Here is a 17070-nt window from a genome sequence, read left to right on the forward strand (position 1 = left end):
ATTTATAAATAAATAAATATATAAAATTAAAATTAAATTATTATGATTATGATTTGTATACGTATATATAAAAAATTAATATATTTTAAATATTTTATTAATTAAATTTATTATCGATTCTTTTTAATATATATAAAAAATTAATTTAATTTTTTGAGTAGATTGATCTAAAATTTTTAAAATCAAAAACCGATCAAAAAGCCAATTGAATCAAACATTTTAAACCAATTGATTCCATAGACTAATTAAATTAAATCGTTTTATCCAAATCGCATTTAATTTGAGTAGATAATTAATTTGATTTGATTTTACTCACCCTTACCTCTTCCGGTTCTCTCCTGCTAATGCCAATCTTTCTCCTAATTCACTATTTTTTATTTAGGCATGCTGAATTTATCTGCAATGAGGTGCTTCTGCCAAAAACACTGAGAAAATAGCTCAAATATTTCTCAACAAAGCATAGGTAATTTTGCCGGTTTTCATCCAATGCTACCGAGGCAAGGGTACAGTAGCATATATTACGTTTTACAATTGATGGCAATTCATAATTAGTAACTGTGAAATATGCTTACAAAATAAAGAAACCAAGAGCATGATGCACAAGAAAAAAAGACCCACCTTTTGTCATAAAAAATGAAAAAGAAAAAGCATTTTCTGCTCTTACTCAAGCCAAGGAATTTATACCAAATGTCTGTAATTGGCTGCATATACAACAAGTTTTTGAACATTGGTTTCGTCTCTCATTTTCTGGTCTTGGGTTTTTTTGAAACGACAGTTTTCTTTCCTGCTTTTTTGGGCGGCTGTGGCTTTCCTCCGGCAGTTTTACCTCTCTTCCGTGATGCCGTCTGCATCAAGACATACCTTAGATAAATATACAGATATTCTTGCAATAAAGGCAGGAATTTTTTCTATTCAACAAAGATACACTTTAGTGAAGGTGATCCAAATGCATACAGATGTTTTGTCTGCTTTTCCTTTGGCTTTCCCGTTCATTTGTCCATCAGTGCCCTCATTTTGATCAGTTTGATGGGGAATAGTCTTAGGCATCTTGTCAATTTCGTCTTCAGAATCAAATGAGAAGCCATCTAGTGTACCTATTAATGCAAGATGATCAAATATCAAGGAAGGGCAAATTTTTATGGAAGTAAATACGTCAAAGTATGAATCATTATCTACATTAGATAGAAGCACATTCTTGCCAGTTGCCCTCAACCCCATATCCCTTCCCCTTTTTTCCACAAATGAATAAATAAATAGCGAAAATAAGGTTACCTTCAACCATGGTTTCTGCTTCGCAAACATTCGATTGTGATTTAAGCTGAATGAAGTCATTCATGATAGCCTCAATCTGACAATAGAATATGCAATTTACAGGGAGCGATGAGGAAATTTAACAGCGATGTTTTAGAAAGTATCAAGCAGCTGACTGACCAAAATAATATCAAAGGTAAAGTACTAGGACAAACCTTTGCCTCAGACTGACCAAAGCCAACCTGTACAATGAAAAATCGGTGTTAACAACATCAATAGATTCACAAATGTCCAGTGAGAAAATGCAAGACAGAGTTTACGCACAATGCAAAATGTTCTGGAAGGCACTATTGTTGTTTTGTAAATGGTTCCTGAGAAAATAAGCCATGTAGAACCAGTCATGAGAGATTGAGAAAGATAAGGTTTTTAAAGTGGAACTAGAGTATACATCCAAGATTTAAGTAGAAGAATGTAAAAACAGATAAAGTTTAACAGAAATACCCAGTAACTTACTGAATTTTAGTACTGAACAAGTCCAAGTTACTTGGGTACATATGCATATATGTATTCTTTTAAAAAACAAGGTGTCATTATCTTACGAACCAGTTAGAGATGATTATTTAAAAGTTCAAACATAACAACAAACAGATATATCATCTTAACCTAAGCAGTGCATTGGATCAAAACATGCCTTTTAAGTCTAAGAACATTTCATGATTTTCAGATGCAGTATCTGAAATTACTATTCGTCCAACAGCCCCCACATCACCACTCAAATCTATGGAATCCCCTTCACACTCAACAAGTGCCTGCAAAAACCACAAAGCCTCTTGTTAGACTGGCTTCTTTTGAATGCACACAAACGTAATCACATCACATGCCCAAACCTCATTATGTTAATTCTATAAGATTTAAGATCTCCATAACATAAAATATATTTGGTTTGCTTGAGGCCTGTTATTTTTTCTCACATATAAAAAAAAACCAAACCAAACTAAAAGGTTTTAGATTTTCAGTTACAATAAAAGGAAATGAAACCAAATCCTTAAAAGTCCGAAAGTAGACAAACCAAATATACTAATTAAGATTGGTTTCTTGGTTTTCCCAGGTTGTTTGCAGAGTTCTACTGACTTAAAAAGTAAGCAAATCAACAAATTTTAGATTACTGCTGATTATCCTCCTAGTAATTAAATCTTCCTTAATCGATTTCCTGTACAATATAAGGTAAAACTTCAAAACACTTTCAAGAAACTGAAGTGGTTGACATTGCCAAGACCATCCTTTTTGAAACTCACAGCCAATTCTCTAGGGAAGCTAGATGTAAAGAGCTATAACTATGACAAAATGTTCCCTACCTTTGAAGGCTGAATTTTCTCAGACAGCACCAAAGGCAATCTTGAGGTAGAAACCTACACATTATAGATTGTCGAAAAATTTGGTGAGCTAGAGGATAGAGAAGAAACCATCACAGTTGTTGCCAACATTCTTACATGAGGCTCAATGTGCTTTTCAGATGCCTCCTCAGCAGCCGCGATATTATCATCATTTTCTGTATCGCAATCAGAAATCGCTTGTGAAGCAACTTAGGTAGCTTTATCACATAAATAGCCTTTGCATCAGCTATATGAATGTTTTTAAGCTATCCAAACCAAATACAAGAAAGTTAAGAGCAAATTTTACATTTATAAATCCAGTATCATACCTGTTATCTTTCCATCATCATTCACATTATTCTCCATTTCAGGAGTCTGGCCACCCACTTTTAACCCCTTTTTCGGAGATTTTCCTTTAGAAGTCTTCTTTCGTGGAGACTCGCCCCCTCTGCCAGTCAGAACTGGATCATTGGCCTCTCCACTCTCTTGAGATAGAGATATTTTCTCCTTCCTTTTAGGAGAATGACCCGGAGAAGACTCAGAATCTGATGATAAAGTCCAAATTGAACTATTTGCTGCCTGTTCAACATAGATGTATGGAGTAAATTTTACATTAATGTTGATCATACTGTTAAATGAATGAAAGATGGTTCTGTTCCATGAGGATATGATTCATTTCCAAAACAAAATTTATCTTTGTTTTAATAAATTCTAAAAAGAAGTCCAAATCAATTTTTAAGTTTGATGACTTTTCTGATAGACCATGAAAGGCTATAATAAAGAAGAACCCCGAATTAGGTAATCCCAAGGCAATGTGAAGTTTCTTACATGAGATCCCAAGTGTTTATTGGATATTTCTCCCTTAGCAGCCTTCGCATCATCCCTATGTCCTGTATCATTGCTAAAAGCTCATAGTGCACCAGTTGTAAAGAACAAAGTCAAATTAAATAAATATATACATAACAACTCTAAAGGGGGAAAGAAACACTCATAATCAGAAGTTACTCTGTTTTAAGATTTCATTGGAACATCACTCTGTTTTACCTTCCGAACTTTTCAAGACATCTATTTTCTTCTTTTTTGAAGGAGTTTCATGTACTTTATTGTTGTTTCTTTTGCCCTTTTCCCATGTAGATGAACTGTGTAGAAAGTTTTCTTCATCATCAGTTTTATACTCCCTAAGCGGGCTACAGTTTGGTGAAGAATTGGAATCCGAAGATAATGTCAGCGTAGAAGTTGGCGCCTGAAAACAAAGTAGATTCTCAGGGTCAGTAAGAGAACAATGTAAAGGTGCAAGCAAGAGTAAACTAACTACCATATGGCTTACAAATCAAAAGGTTGAAATAGAACAATTTGATTAACCTTTGAATTTTAGCAACAAATTGAATTGCGAAAAAAAAATGTGGGGGGAAATATAGTGAAGACTGTCAAGCAAATAGCTCTCAAGTAAAAGCATTTTTTAAGAAATTACCAAGTAAAGCACGTAATTAATTAACCTAATTGAACTTCTTTGGAATGAAAAGGAAGCAAGGACAGCAATCGGCGAAGTTCACGTAACAACAATAACAGAAGCTAAAGAAAGCAGGGTTAAGATACCTGAAAAGAACGCAGCCAATCTGGAGAATTTTCCCTGGAGCTACTCATTCTTCCCTGACTTTAGATTATACAAATTTATGATGTCGACATTTAAGCCCAGAAAGGAGCAGAAAAATAAAAGGTAGCGAGAGTCAAATAAATCAATGGAAATGTTAGCAGAGAAACCCTAAAAGGCTCTCCTTAAGGTAGAAAATGTTTGCATTTTCAGTTCATGAGCTGTTTAAGTAAACAAAAGGTAGCAAGATTCACATAAGTCAACGGAAACGTTAACGGTGCCGGGCGTAGATCAAAGAAAATAAAACTAAATATGAAAGAAGACGGGAAGAGTGAAGTACCAGATAAAATGCAAGTGATGGGAGTGAGCAGCAGAAGAAGAGGGAAAGAGCAAGACAAGTAAGGGGCGAGGCCCAACCCCCTAAAGAATCAGCTGAGTGAGTCAGTGCGCGGGATTTGGTTTGAGAGTTGAGAGAAGCAATCAGGGTGGAGCGGTTAGGGCTTCACCGGTGGGCACTAGCCGGATGGACTATGGTTGATGGAGTTCTTTTGGTTTTTCCCCAGTGATGCTATTTGGGCCGGGTGAAGCCAAGCCATGTAGGTCTAGTGTTTTTCTTTATCTAAAAAGTTTTGACCAATACATATTTTTGGTAATTTGAATAGATTTTTGGCTATAAGTGCTTTAATGGTACATTTTTAATGTAATCGTATTTAGTAAATATCTTTTTTTATAAAGAAAATATATTAACTTAAATCAAAAAATTACATCATCCTTGATCAAATAATACCAAACATATCTCCAAATAAAATAGTAAGAATACTAGATGGGGGCCTATCACAAACATGTAAGCTTAAAATATTATCATGGTGTGTTGCCAACTTGCCATCCAATCTATACACTAATTGGCTTCACGATATACATGAGTTACAAAAGCAATCCCAACTTCTCTGTAACAAATATTTGATTCTTTGCAGTAAATTAGTATAAAGGTCCAAGTTAGAAATTTCTGTTGAAATTTTATGAAACACTAGCAAAGAGTCAGATTCTACTAATATCATTCTATAACCTCGATTCCAACATATTTCTAACCCTTGATATAAAGCCCATAGTTCTGCTACCAAAGAAAATAAATTTCCTATTTTATATATAAACCCAACTAACCAGAAACCATTTTCATCTTCTTTTAAAGCATTGCAATGATCACATTAATTATCAACAAATAATAATTTAACTAATCTTAAAGATTGTTCTAAAGGCCCTTGTTAGCAAAATTTAAGTTAAATTTATCAATTTTTTTATTCAATCAAATCAATTGGTAGTAAATAGTAGTATTTCCATAAATTCGCACATAATTTGGAACTACTAGTATTACCTTGAAATTAATTCTAACATTGACAGACACATTATTCAAACTGCCATAAACTTTCTGGTCCAGCTATGGGCTCTTATTTGGTATGGCATCAAGCATAAAATGAGAGAGACCGCAATTAATTGCCTGGAAGAGGTTTGGGTAAAAGCCCATTTCGAGAATGAGAACAAAACCAAAACCAAAAATAGGATGGCTGTACCAAACATATTATCCATCTCCAGCAACACCGAGCACCCACATTACAATTTCCAAAGCCTCTTCCTTTCGGCAGTCAATCGAATTATACAAAAATTCTGACGAAATGGAGCGAGGCAAAGAGCAAGGGTTGATGGTGCCCAGGTTGATGCCGCAGCAAAACCCTCTGGAACAATTGCAAGCCAAGTTCAAGGAAGTAGAGAACGGGTTCAGGACATGGCTAGCCAAGCAGTCCATGCCAGTCGAGGCGGCTGTGGTTACCGGCACCAGCGCGGCTCAGGGTGCTGCTATCGGGGCTTTCATGGGTACCCTCACCAACGATATCTCCTCCTCTCTTCCAACTCCTCAGTCTTCCCTCAATCCTCAAGCGATGGCTTCTCTCCAGCAAGCCCAGGTCTCGCCCTATTTCTCTCTTTCATTTTTAGTCTACAACCTTGATATTTTCAGAACTATAATTGCCATATCTCAAAAAAGTAATATTCCTTCTTAATAGGTTTCTCTGTAACTTAACCAACAACACGGTTTCCAATCCTCCTTTTTTCAGTTTCTTTTACTCCAATCTGTCGTTTTTAATTTCGGGTAAAGGCTTAAAGTCAGGGTTTTTATGTTTGTTGTGTGCTTCCTGTGTAACTTAATGTGTTAATGCTGTTTATGTGATTTTAAGGAGGATCTCTTCGTATGCAGTACATGCTAATTGAGTTTTTTGTTACCTGTTACTAAAGCCTTAGTTTTTGATACTGAAGGGTTTTGTAAATAGCATTCAATTAATCAATGATAAATGGATTTTTATTGATAAGTGAAAGATGTTGACATTGATTACAGGCTCTATCAGGAGGTCCCTTGGTACAAGCTCGAAATTTTGCAGTGATGACGGGTGTCAATGCTGGCATATCTTGTGTTATGAGAAGATTGAGAGGCAAGGAGGATGTCCAATCTAGGTGGACCTTTCTATCACAGTTTTTTATCTTCATTATTTTCTTTCTGTTGTTTTTATGGCTAGGGGATATTGCTACTAGTCAGAGTTCAATCAGAATACAACATACTAACATATGCTGCAATATGCTCAATAAACTCATAAAAGATACGAACAGATAATGCTATTGATGGACTTGTTTCTGAAGACACAGACCAAGATTGTTTTTCATCATTATATCTTATTTTATTATTCTGATTTTGTCCTCAGTCATGTACTGAATCTCAATGAGATCCCTGTTGAGATGCAGAGAAAGAGTCTCAATGTCATTCTTTTCGGGCTAAATTAATCTTAAGTTTACAAATGTTCTGGTCAATGTTGTTCTAGACCATGGAGATGTTATGGTAGTATATCTGTTTTGGCCTTTTTTGAATTTGGTTAGTTAGAAAGGAATGTTCTCTTTTGCTTTCATCAAAAAGTAGCGCAGTTAGATTCATCAACATAGCATTTGGGAAAGGATGAAGTCTCATGTACCCCTCTGGTTTGTCATGGACTCTAACCTGTTGCCTTCTAGGAACCAACTTGATTTCTGTTTGTGGCTAATCTGGTAAAATAGGCTGTGTCAGGCTAATTGGAGATCATGGTCCTGATATTATTTAGGTTGTATGCATCTGACAAATAGAAATAAGTCTGAAAATATTTTAACTGTTTCAGTTAGAAGGTGATTAACTTATTTATATATTATTTTGAGTAACAGATGGGATAACAATTTTTTAAGACCTTGTCAGTTTTGAACTAGCTTATTTGACTATCGATATAGAAACTTGGAGGTAGTTTTGTCAATGAACTGCACGGTAGTTTTATCTTCTTCCATTTGCTCTTCTAGATTCCACCTCTCCCCCCATGTTTTGTCCTGTTCTCCTAGGGGAAAATTTGCTTTCTCTGCCCCACTCTCCCTTCATAAATTACAATTGCAACATCATTTATGGAGAGCATTCTTGGATATTTGTGTGTGGTAATCTGAATAATGTATAATTGACTAAGCTTGTTGTTTGAATAAAGAACTGTAGAACTCATTGATTTTTATATGGTTTAAATTATACCTTAGGTTTACACTGTTGTTTAAGATAACTTTGTATTATTGCAGCATGGTTGCAGCTTTTGGTTCTGGGGCCATGTTTTCATTGGTGAGTGGCATAGGTGGCCCAAATCAGGCTGCAAATGCAGTCAGTTCTGGACTTTTTTTTGCACTTGTTCAAGGCGGGCTTTTCCAGGTGATTTATTATCTAGTTAGGGTCTCTGAGATCACTATTTTATCTTCAGTCCATTTCTGGTTATTAACTGATCTGCAGGTTGTGAACATGATAGAGCATGCATAAACAAAAAAAGAGGTGATGGGATAAATGGTTGATAAACTTTTGGAATCAATTTATATTGGAAGTGTCATATATCCATGTGCTTCTCAAGTAAATTTCCCCTTTTGGTAGTTGAATATTCTGAATGGGCACTGCTTTGAAATAGTGCTGTACTGGCCTTTAGACTGTAGTCTTATATCTAACAGCCTTATTTTTTATAATCAGTTAGGGAAAAAGTTTTCTCAACCTCCTGCTGAGGATCCATACTATTCCAGAACAAGATCCATGTTAAATAGTCTTGGCCTCCAGAACTATGAGAAGAATTTCAAGAAAGGCTTGTTAACAGATAGCACATTGCCTTTGCTCACTGATAGGCAAGCAATTGGATTTTTAATCTTCATTTAACTTTCTAATTAATATTTTGTGAAATGTTTAAATAAATCCTAATGGCCTTTTAATTGTCATGATGTGTTTCAGTGCTCTTAGAGATGTGAAAATACCCCCTGGGCCCAGGCTCCTTATTCTTGATCATATTCAGAGGTTTGACTCAATCTTCAATGTATGGTAATTATTGCCCTTGACAATTGGATTCTATCTCACCTTCTGGTTAAATATTTGTCTTCAGGGACCCAGAATTGAGAGAGAAACTAGGAAGCCGTGGGTGAATTCCATTTTGTCTCTGATGTCCTTAACATCAAATTTCGATAAGCATGCTTGTTTAGAATTCTTTAAACAGTTTGCTGTAGCTTTAATTTTTCAAGTAGTTTCAGTTGTTGTTATATTAAACCTCGGATGAAGATGCTAGACTCATGAGCTTAAATGCAGTAATTTTGGTATTTGCCTCTCTGCTTTTTCTAACCAAATCATTAATGATTTCTAAGTTTAACATGGTTAAGGTTGCTGCTATAACCAATAAGTGTGCTGCTAATGCGTGCTAAATTTAATGTGATAATCATAGCACTTCAAGTGTGGGTTTAGCGTTTACAACTGAGGTATACGGTCTTCTGACTCCTGTACCTGAAATGTAGGCTGTTTGAGTTCCTGGAACTGGACCAAGGATTTGCTTGTGTTATGAATTATATGATCGGATGATCAATTGTGTCCAGGTGCTGTGAACTTGTGAAGTTTGATAATAATTTTAACCCAGAGCTCAAAAGCCAAGCAAATTAACCAGATGTGACTCTGTTCGGATGGGTGTTGGACTTCGAATGGGTAGTAATGACGGTGGAATGATGCAACCCGCCGTGTTCGGATGAAAATTTAGTAAATGGTAATAGAATTGATACCTACGGTTGTGGTGGGATGGTGAAATAAATATCCGAACAGGAGGGACTTCACAATAATTGAAGTTCTTTTCCGAAATGAAAAGCGACCAGTAGCCGAAACGGTAAGGGCCCAGCATAAATAAAAGCCTTTTGATGGACACTTTCAGGGCCATGGTGTTTCGGAAACGTACAACGATGTTCCATTCTTAAGCGAACGGTAACCATCATCCCGGCCTTTGCTTAGCCGTTTTTGTCGAAAATTCTTTCCTGTAGCTAACTAATAATTGCAAGATGAAAAATTCCAATCAAAAAAAGTCACATGACATCCACCAAAGGGAAAAGTCCTTATCCGTTGAATGGGCTTAAGTGTTAAGATTCAACTACCATCAAAAAATCTACACAGACATGAACTCCCAAAACTAGAGAGATGACTATGAACATATAAGCATACATAACCATAGGCGTAGCATAGTTTCAAATTTTAGATACCTTCAAAGATTACTTACCAAGATATTAAAAATCATTTATGATAGTTACTACTATTATTTAACAGGTTTGGTGTTATCAGTTCGAGTTCTGCATTTATAAATGTAGCTATAAAAAAAATGTCATTGAATAAAAATATAGAGATAGTTAATTGTGACTCGTGAGATTTAAAAACTTGTTGATAGATAACAGTTTCAATTCTTTTAGATATCAAAATGAAATGCTATCAAATTTGTACAAGTTTATTTTCCACGTGTTAATTGAAAATGACATTTTCAATTTTTCCAAGATATATGCCAAGTTTTTAAATTATAATCTAAATTGTGTATATTACAAAGATTAATGATATATATAATTATTTATTTATAGTAATTAAGTAATAGTATTGTATTATAATTATAATTAGATAATTTGTCCAATTATCTATACCGGTACCAGATTAACAAGCTTCTCTTGGTATTGTTTTTCAACCTCAGCGCACAAGGAAATTAGTGAAAGGAAACTCTTGCTTGTATTTATAACCTAAAGTTGCCCTCTTTATTGAAAAAGGATTGCAAGTCTTTGAAATGCATTTCACAAACATGCAGCGCTAATTTGCATAATTTTATTTGACCATTGACTTTTCTCTAGTTCTATGTCAAATGCTTGGATTTAGAACGATCTTTGAGAGAGACATTTAATGATCAACGACTCTGCCATCGAATTCAATGGTTCATAGCCCCCTTACGGAGTCAAGGGTTAGACTTATATCTTTCTCCCTGACTTTAACAAAAAAAAAACCGAAAACAAGAAGAAAATTAGACAAAACTAGTTCACTGCGACGGATTGTTAAGTTGCAACATTAACGTAAACTGAAACAAATGGATATATTGTATTGTGAGAAAGCTGATTCAGCTCTCCTTAACCAAATATGTATACGGTTTCATTCATACACAAACGGATTCAGATGCCTCACGCTTTTGTTACGATATAAAACATCAGACAAAAGCAGAAGCCAAATATATTCACTATAAAGCAATTGGAAAAAGAAGAAAAAAACATAGATCAAAGAATGGAGAGGGGTGTAGGGGAGGGGTGGTTGTTGACGACAAGGTTAGCCTTGGAAAGCTGGTCCATGAGGGAGAGGATACGGGCGTTGTAAGCACGGGCCTCATTAACGGACTCTGCCTCTAGCTCTCCCAGCTGGGAGCATAGCCTCTCCTCAGCCTCCTCAACCATCTTCAGCCTCTCCCATGCCTCTGTTAACTGCTTTCTCATCCCCTCCTCTCTTTCCCTGCTCTGCTTCAGCTCTCTCTCCAACTCCTTGTTTCTCTTCCTCAAATCTTCTTCCTCTTCCTTCTTAGCTATGGATTTGGGATCAGCTACAGCCTTTGTTGGAGCCATTTTTTTGCTCTGTTTCTTCTTTGATTGCCGGAGAAAATGGTAGTTATTGATGAACCAATGTGAAGTGGTCTCTTTTTATAGACGAAACTTGTAAGTAATAACAAAAATGTCCAGGTTCAATGTATCTGCTACGGGCCCTTTTTCCGAGTACTGCTTACGTATTTGCTTTGCTCTATGTTGCAGAACTTTTCACCCTTCACATTTTCAACTCTTTTTGCAGTAAATAGTCTAGAAGGTAATAATCACTGGCTTCGTTGAGCCAAAATATCCATCATATCCCTATATTAATGTATTTTTATATTTAATTTAATTTAATTTATGACTTAAAATTAAAATAATTTAATTTATTATTTTTAAAATCTATTTTAATTTAATCTCTTTCTTTAATGCTATTTAATTTTATTATTAAAATAATAATATCAATATTGATGTGATACATTTTGACTGTGGCATGTCATATGGTATTGATTTGATGACATGACAATGTCACGTGACACTAATATGATGATATATTAGTGTCACGTGGTATATAAAATTTTTTTTTATATTATGTCATAAGAATTAAATTGAACAAAAATATATAATATAAAGACTAATTTAAACAAAAACGAAATGTTAAATGACTAAATTGAAACAAAAATGAAAAAACAAATCTTTAAATAGATTTAAATCAAATATTTAAGTGTAAAAAATTTATCGTATTTAAAAATATATAAATATTTTCTTATTTGATTATTTAATTTTATAATATATATATTAATTTATCTTTTTTGTAAAAATTAAGTTTGAAATTTTCTTTTATAAAAAAATTTTGAAAAAAATTTCATACCTAAAATCAAATTTAGATTAATAACTTGCATTATGTTAAAAAAATAATATAAAAAATAAATATTTTTTTTATTTAAAATAGTACAAAAATTTAAAATTTATTTGATTTAGCTTTTAACTTGAATTAAACTCAAATTAGCAAACTAGGTTGATTTAGTTTTTTCTTTTAAAATAATAAAAAACTGAGATATGGAGTTAACGATGATTATAAAAATAATTTTTGGTTCTAACTTGCTTAATTTGGATATGACAAGTCTCTTATTACAACCATAGAATTTGAGTTATCCCACCATTTCAATTTTTTATTTATTTTTGATGTTTTTGTTTTGTTTAATATTTCAAGTTATATTTTTTAGGTTAAAATCTCATGTATTAAATACTGCATTTATAGTTGATAGAGTTAAATATAATTTTAAATATTTGTATAATTTTATTTTGTATTTATAAATTTTTTATAGATCCAAATTAATAATGTAAATTTAAATTTAGCATAATTTGATTGTGGTATTTGAACTTAAATAAAATCGTTTTATACAAAATTTTCAATAAATTTAAATAAAAAGTAAATTGGGTAAAAGTTGAATAATTTTAAAATAATAAATATTTATAAATTGTGAAAGTTATAACTAAATAAACCTATTTTGCTAATTTGAGTTCAGCTTAAGTTAAAAATTAAGTCAAATAAATTTCAAATTTTTATACTACTATAAATAGAAGAATAACAAATTTATTTAGTCAATTTATATTATTTTGTTTCAATATAATGTAAGTTATTTATCTAAATTTGACTTTAGATATAAATTTTTTTTGAAATTTTTTTATAGAAAGAGAATTTAAACTTAATTTTTGTAAAAAAAATAAATTAATGTACATATTTTATAATCAAATAATTAAGTAAGAAAATATTTATATATATTTTTAACATCATAAATCCTTTATACTTAAATATTTAGCATATTAATAAATATATCTATCATTCACTTAAAGATTTATATTTTTTAAATATTTTTTCAATTTAGTTTCTCAACATCTCAATTTTATTAAATTTAATCTATGTACTATATATTTTTATTCAATTTAATCCTTATGAGGTGACACAAAAAAATTATGAAAATTTTTTTATCTATCAGATGATGCTGACACGTCAATATATTAGTAACACATGACATTGCATGTCGATGTCACATGACATGCTACATTATCAAAATGTGTTACGTTAACACTGATATCAATACTGATGTTATTTTTTTAAAGGTAAAATTAGATGCTGTTAAAAAAATAGACTAAATTAAAATAATTTTTAAAATTAATAAATTAAATTATTTTAATTTTAAATATAAAGATTACATTGAAAAAAATGAATAAGTATAGAAATTTGAAGGGTAGTTTGATTAGTTTCATTGTTTATACACTGATTTTGCTATATAATGCCTTAAAATATTTTTTAATAATTAAATAATATTATCTTCTTTTACTGCAATAAAAATCAAATCATCACGATTACTTATTACATTGAATTCACATTTCCCTTTCTTGTTAATTCCTCCATAATCAACCATCGTCGGCACAAGTGACCAATGGGTTTATGGCACGTTTGGTATAGACAATAGCTATGCTATTTTCCCTTTATTCCCATGCAAACTTTATTCTCTTGTTTGGTTGTCAAATAGAATGAGGAATAGGAATTCCTAAAGAATAACAATTATGTCAACTTGGGTTTAAGTCTGAAATGGGTAATACCCATGCCTCCCTTGGCTTTATCTATTCCGTGACCCATATAGGTTTAAAATGTTTAATGATTAAAATACCCTCAATAGATTTGCAAAATCACAACTTTGTCTCATATAAAAAGTTCTATTTTTTTTTTCTCTTTCTCCTCTCTCAGCTCGTCTTCCCCTGTCTGACCCTCCTTTTTCTCAGCTGCTCTCTCACACGTTCGTCTTCCCCTCTCTCTCAGTCGCTCTCTCACCCATCCATCTTCCCCTCTCTCGCAGACACTCTCACCCTTCTTCCCTTCCCTCTCAGCTGTCCATAGTCCAGGTACTTGCTTCAAATCCTTTTAGCAACAAAATTTTAATTTAAGGGTTTTTAGTGTTATTGTTGATTATGGGATTTAGTAGATCTAATTTACTTGTGAATTTGAGGTGTGAATTTTATGAATTTTGATTCTTAATTGTTAGAATTTATGGGAAAAAATTGAGTCTTTAATTTTTTTTTTGTTGATTGGGGGTTTTAGTGGTAGAAAACAATTGGGAATTTTGACTGATTTTGGTAAAATTGGTTTATTATTAGGTTAATTACCGCCTTAGGTTGGTCTTGTGCTTTGTTTGAATAAATATAGAGTTATATCTAAAAAAATAGAGACAAAATCTGGAAATAGTGCTAATATTGAATTTTCAAGTCAATGCTCTAGCTTATTTAGAGATTTTTGTTATAAGAACAATAATCTGGAATTATCATCAAGCTACTGATTATGGCCATGATGTTTGCCATTGTAGAATTAAACACAACATTGTCAAGCCTTGACACTGTTTTTAATTGTGCATCCTTAATTTAATTGTGTTGTGAATACGTTATGCAGTTTCATCCAAACCCAGTTTAAGTAGAAGCTGGTGCCCTTTAGGCGAGTAACAGCCCAATTTAAGTTGTGACTTTTTGCTTTTTTTGTATAAGGGTAATGTTATTGTAGCGACTTTATTGGTTTTATGCATATTGTAAGTTAGTGTAATGGGATGAATATTCATCAATTACTTTCAAGGTCAGTATATTTTTGTAAACTATACCTTATCTTTTGATTATATGTAATAATATTTTCATCTAAAAGGTATTTATAGTATTGTAAGGCTCTTTTATTATTTATTACTTTCCATACTAATATGCACTAGTTATGCTTGTAAATTGTCATTTTCTTCTCAGATATGAAATGCTTATCTAAATTAAAAGACACGTTATTTCTCTCTTTGTCATTTATGTTTCCTCAGCATCACCGTGCTGGGTTCAAAGAAATCATTTTCTTATTTTTTAAAAAATAATATGAATTTGTATTTAATTTATCAAAAGACATAATTTACATTTTTTTTAGGAAAAAATGGAAGGCCATTTTTCTATTTTCAAAGATATAATTTTCTATTTAATATATCAAAAGACATAACTTACTTTTTTTTTAGAAAAAAATGGAAGACTATCTTTTTAATTTCAAAGACAATCATCTATTTAATATATCAAAAAACATGATTTTTTATTTCTACTAGTTTTTTCATTTTTTTCCCAAATATTTATTCTCCAATATTTTTTCTAAGCACAAGTGTAAATGATTCATAATATGTGAAGAATTGGCTAAAAATAAACATTTATACACAAATTTAATTGATTATGATGGATATAATATAATATAATTAAATTATATTTTAAAATAATTATTCATTTATAAAAATATGTGAGTAAATTATAATTATTTTTAGTAATTAAGATAAAATATAATTATGATGGATAATTATTTTTTAGGATAAATGTGTATTTAAATGATAATAAGAATAATTTTATTTTTTTATAAAAATAAATTTTAATATAGTCAAAGGTATTTTTATCTTTTTATCACCTATTTATTTTTATTCTAATTTTATTTTTACTAATCAAATATTATAATAAATTATAATAACAATTTTTACTTTATTTTATTCATAATATCAAATAAAATAATAATAATTATATTATATTTTTATCTATTTAGCAAATCAAATGTAAAGTTAGAGTTTTAAACGTGGAGAATTGGAGTTTGGCTCACCTTTCTATAATTTTAAATTGGGTGTGGGTCCATTTGCTCCTTTAGGTAGCTGGATCTCCGACGTCCACGAAAGGCTACATTGTTTGCCTATTTTAGTATTCTTTCCTTTTATTTTGTGGTTTGGTTACCTTCTTGATGCGAAAGTGAGTAGAGGGTAGGGCCACGGCTCCTAGAGGCTTCTTTTTCTTCGTGAAGGGGCGGTTAGGCACTGAGGCCCAATAATGATGTGATATGTGATAAATTTCTGACCATCCATTTACAAAATAAAAGAATCATACTTTATCTCAAATTCACGAAAGAATCATTGGAAAATAAATGTAACTCTTAAGTGTTCGTCATGTTTTTGCCCCTTTTCTTCGTCTTTCTTATCCTCTTTGATCCCCTTTATCCTTTCTAGTCTTTCCAGTCACAGTTCTTTCGATCTACTTAACTCTTTTTTTAACAAAAAATGATTTTCTCGAAAAAAATTTCAATTATAGTTTTATTAGTACTAAATAATTTACTGAAAACAATCTTGACTATTTTCTTCATTTTCCTCCTCATTGTGACTTGAGACAAATAAAACAAGATATATTTCTTTTGCGTGACAAACTTTTGATACCAGAACAATATGCACATACAAGGTGTGCAACGAGTATCGTACGACAAGATGATTCCCTTTTAACATGCTCGTTGATTTCGTTAAGACTTCACTTAATACTTATTTTGCGCAATGCCGGTCTGTGCTTACAAGTTATAAGCTCGGAAAAATTAGAAATTTCATAAAAAAAAAAAAATACGAGTTAAGAATCATAGGTTAATTCCAAATTTTAATATTTAAAAAAATTTGAAATATCTTCAAAGATTATTTGTCAGAATATTAAATACCATCCCTGGTAATTAAAACTTACAAGTTTGGTACTTTTGTATCGGAGTTTTGTATTTAAAGATGTAGTTATCAAACATGTCATTGAATAAAATATCTTAATTGAGATATTTTACAATTCAAGATATTTTGAGATAAAATATTAAAATGAAAATGATATCAGATTAATACAGATCTATTTTGAATGTACCAATTGCAATTGACATTTTCAAGTCTTTTGATAAGTGTGACAATGGCTTAAAGATAATGAAATTTTCCTTTTAGCATAAATCAATACCTAAATTGTAATGCTTTGCTTTTGTACTTGAATAACAAGCTTGGCAATTTTTTCAACCTGAAGAAGGAAAATATTTTGCTTTTACAACAATGATTGTCTAATGCATCACACCAACGTCATATTCAAAGTCCATTA

General features: G+C 31.8%; 3 protein-coding genes and 1 long non-coding RNA gene across 4 annotated transcripts; 2 read left to right on the plus strand and 2 right to left on the minus strand.

Annotated features, from left to right (window-relative positions):
- On the minus strand, positions 461-4794 carry LOC18605893 (DNA-binding protein BIN4). Its single transcript, XM_007039189.2, has 13 exons — positions 4556-4794; positions 4221-4278; positions 3669-3867; positions 3453-3514; positions 2954-3203; positions 2742-2800; positions 2607-2660; positions 1943-2060; positions 1576-1622; positions 1467-1493; positions 1273-1348; positions 955-1094; positions 461-845 (listed from the first exon to the last, which is right to left on the minus strand). The coding sequence occupies exons 2-13, from the start codon at positions 4266-4268 to the stop codon at positions 741-743; spliced, it is 1185 nt and encodes a 394-aa protein (XP_007039251.2). The 5' UTR covers positions 4269-4278; positions 4556-4794; the 3' UTR covers positions 461-740.
- On the plus strand, positions 5755-8893 carry LOC18605894 (mitochondrial import inner membrane translocase subunit TIM22). Its single transcript, XM_007039190.2, has 6 exons — positions 5755-6173; positions 6602-6717; positions 7840-7966; positions 8273-8421; positions 8525-8587; positions 8673-8893. Exons 1-6 carry the CDS (start codon positions 5886-5888, stop codon positions 8710-8712), a joined length of 783 nt encoding a protein of 260 aa, XP_007039252.2. The 5' UTR covers positions 5755-5885; the 3' UTR covers positions 8713-8893.
- Positions 10646-11238, minus strand: LOC18605895. The gene has a single exon (XM_018117171.1). The coding sequence runs from the start codon at positions 11179-11181 to the stop codon at positions 10843-10845; it is 339 nt and encodes a 112-aa protein (XP_017972660.1). The 5' UTR covers positions 11182-11238; the 3' UTR covers positions 10646-10842.
- LOC108661301 lies at positions 13901-14836 on the plus strand. Its single transcript, XR_001927058.1, has 2 exons — positions 13901-14049; positions 14591-14836. It is a non-coding gene; the product is annotated as an uncharacterized LOC108661301 (long non-coding RNA).

The sequence above is a fragment of the Theobroma cacao genome, chromosome 3 (assembly GCF_000208745.1).
Source record: "Theobroma cacao cultivar B97-61/B2 chromosome 3, Criollo_cocoa_genome_V2, whole genome shotgun sequence".
Classification (NCBI taxonomy): domain Eukaryota; kingdom Viridiplantae; phylum Streptophyta; class Magnoliopsida; order Malvales; family Malvaceae; genus Theobroma; species Theobroma cacao.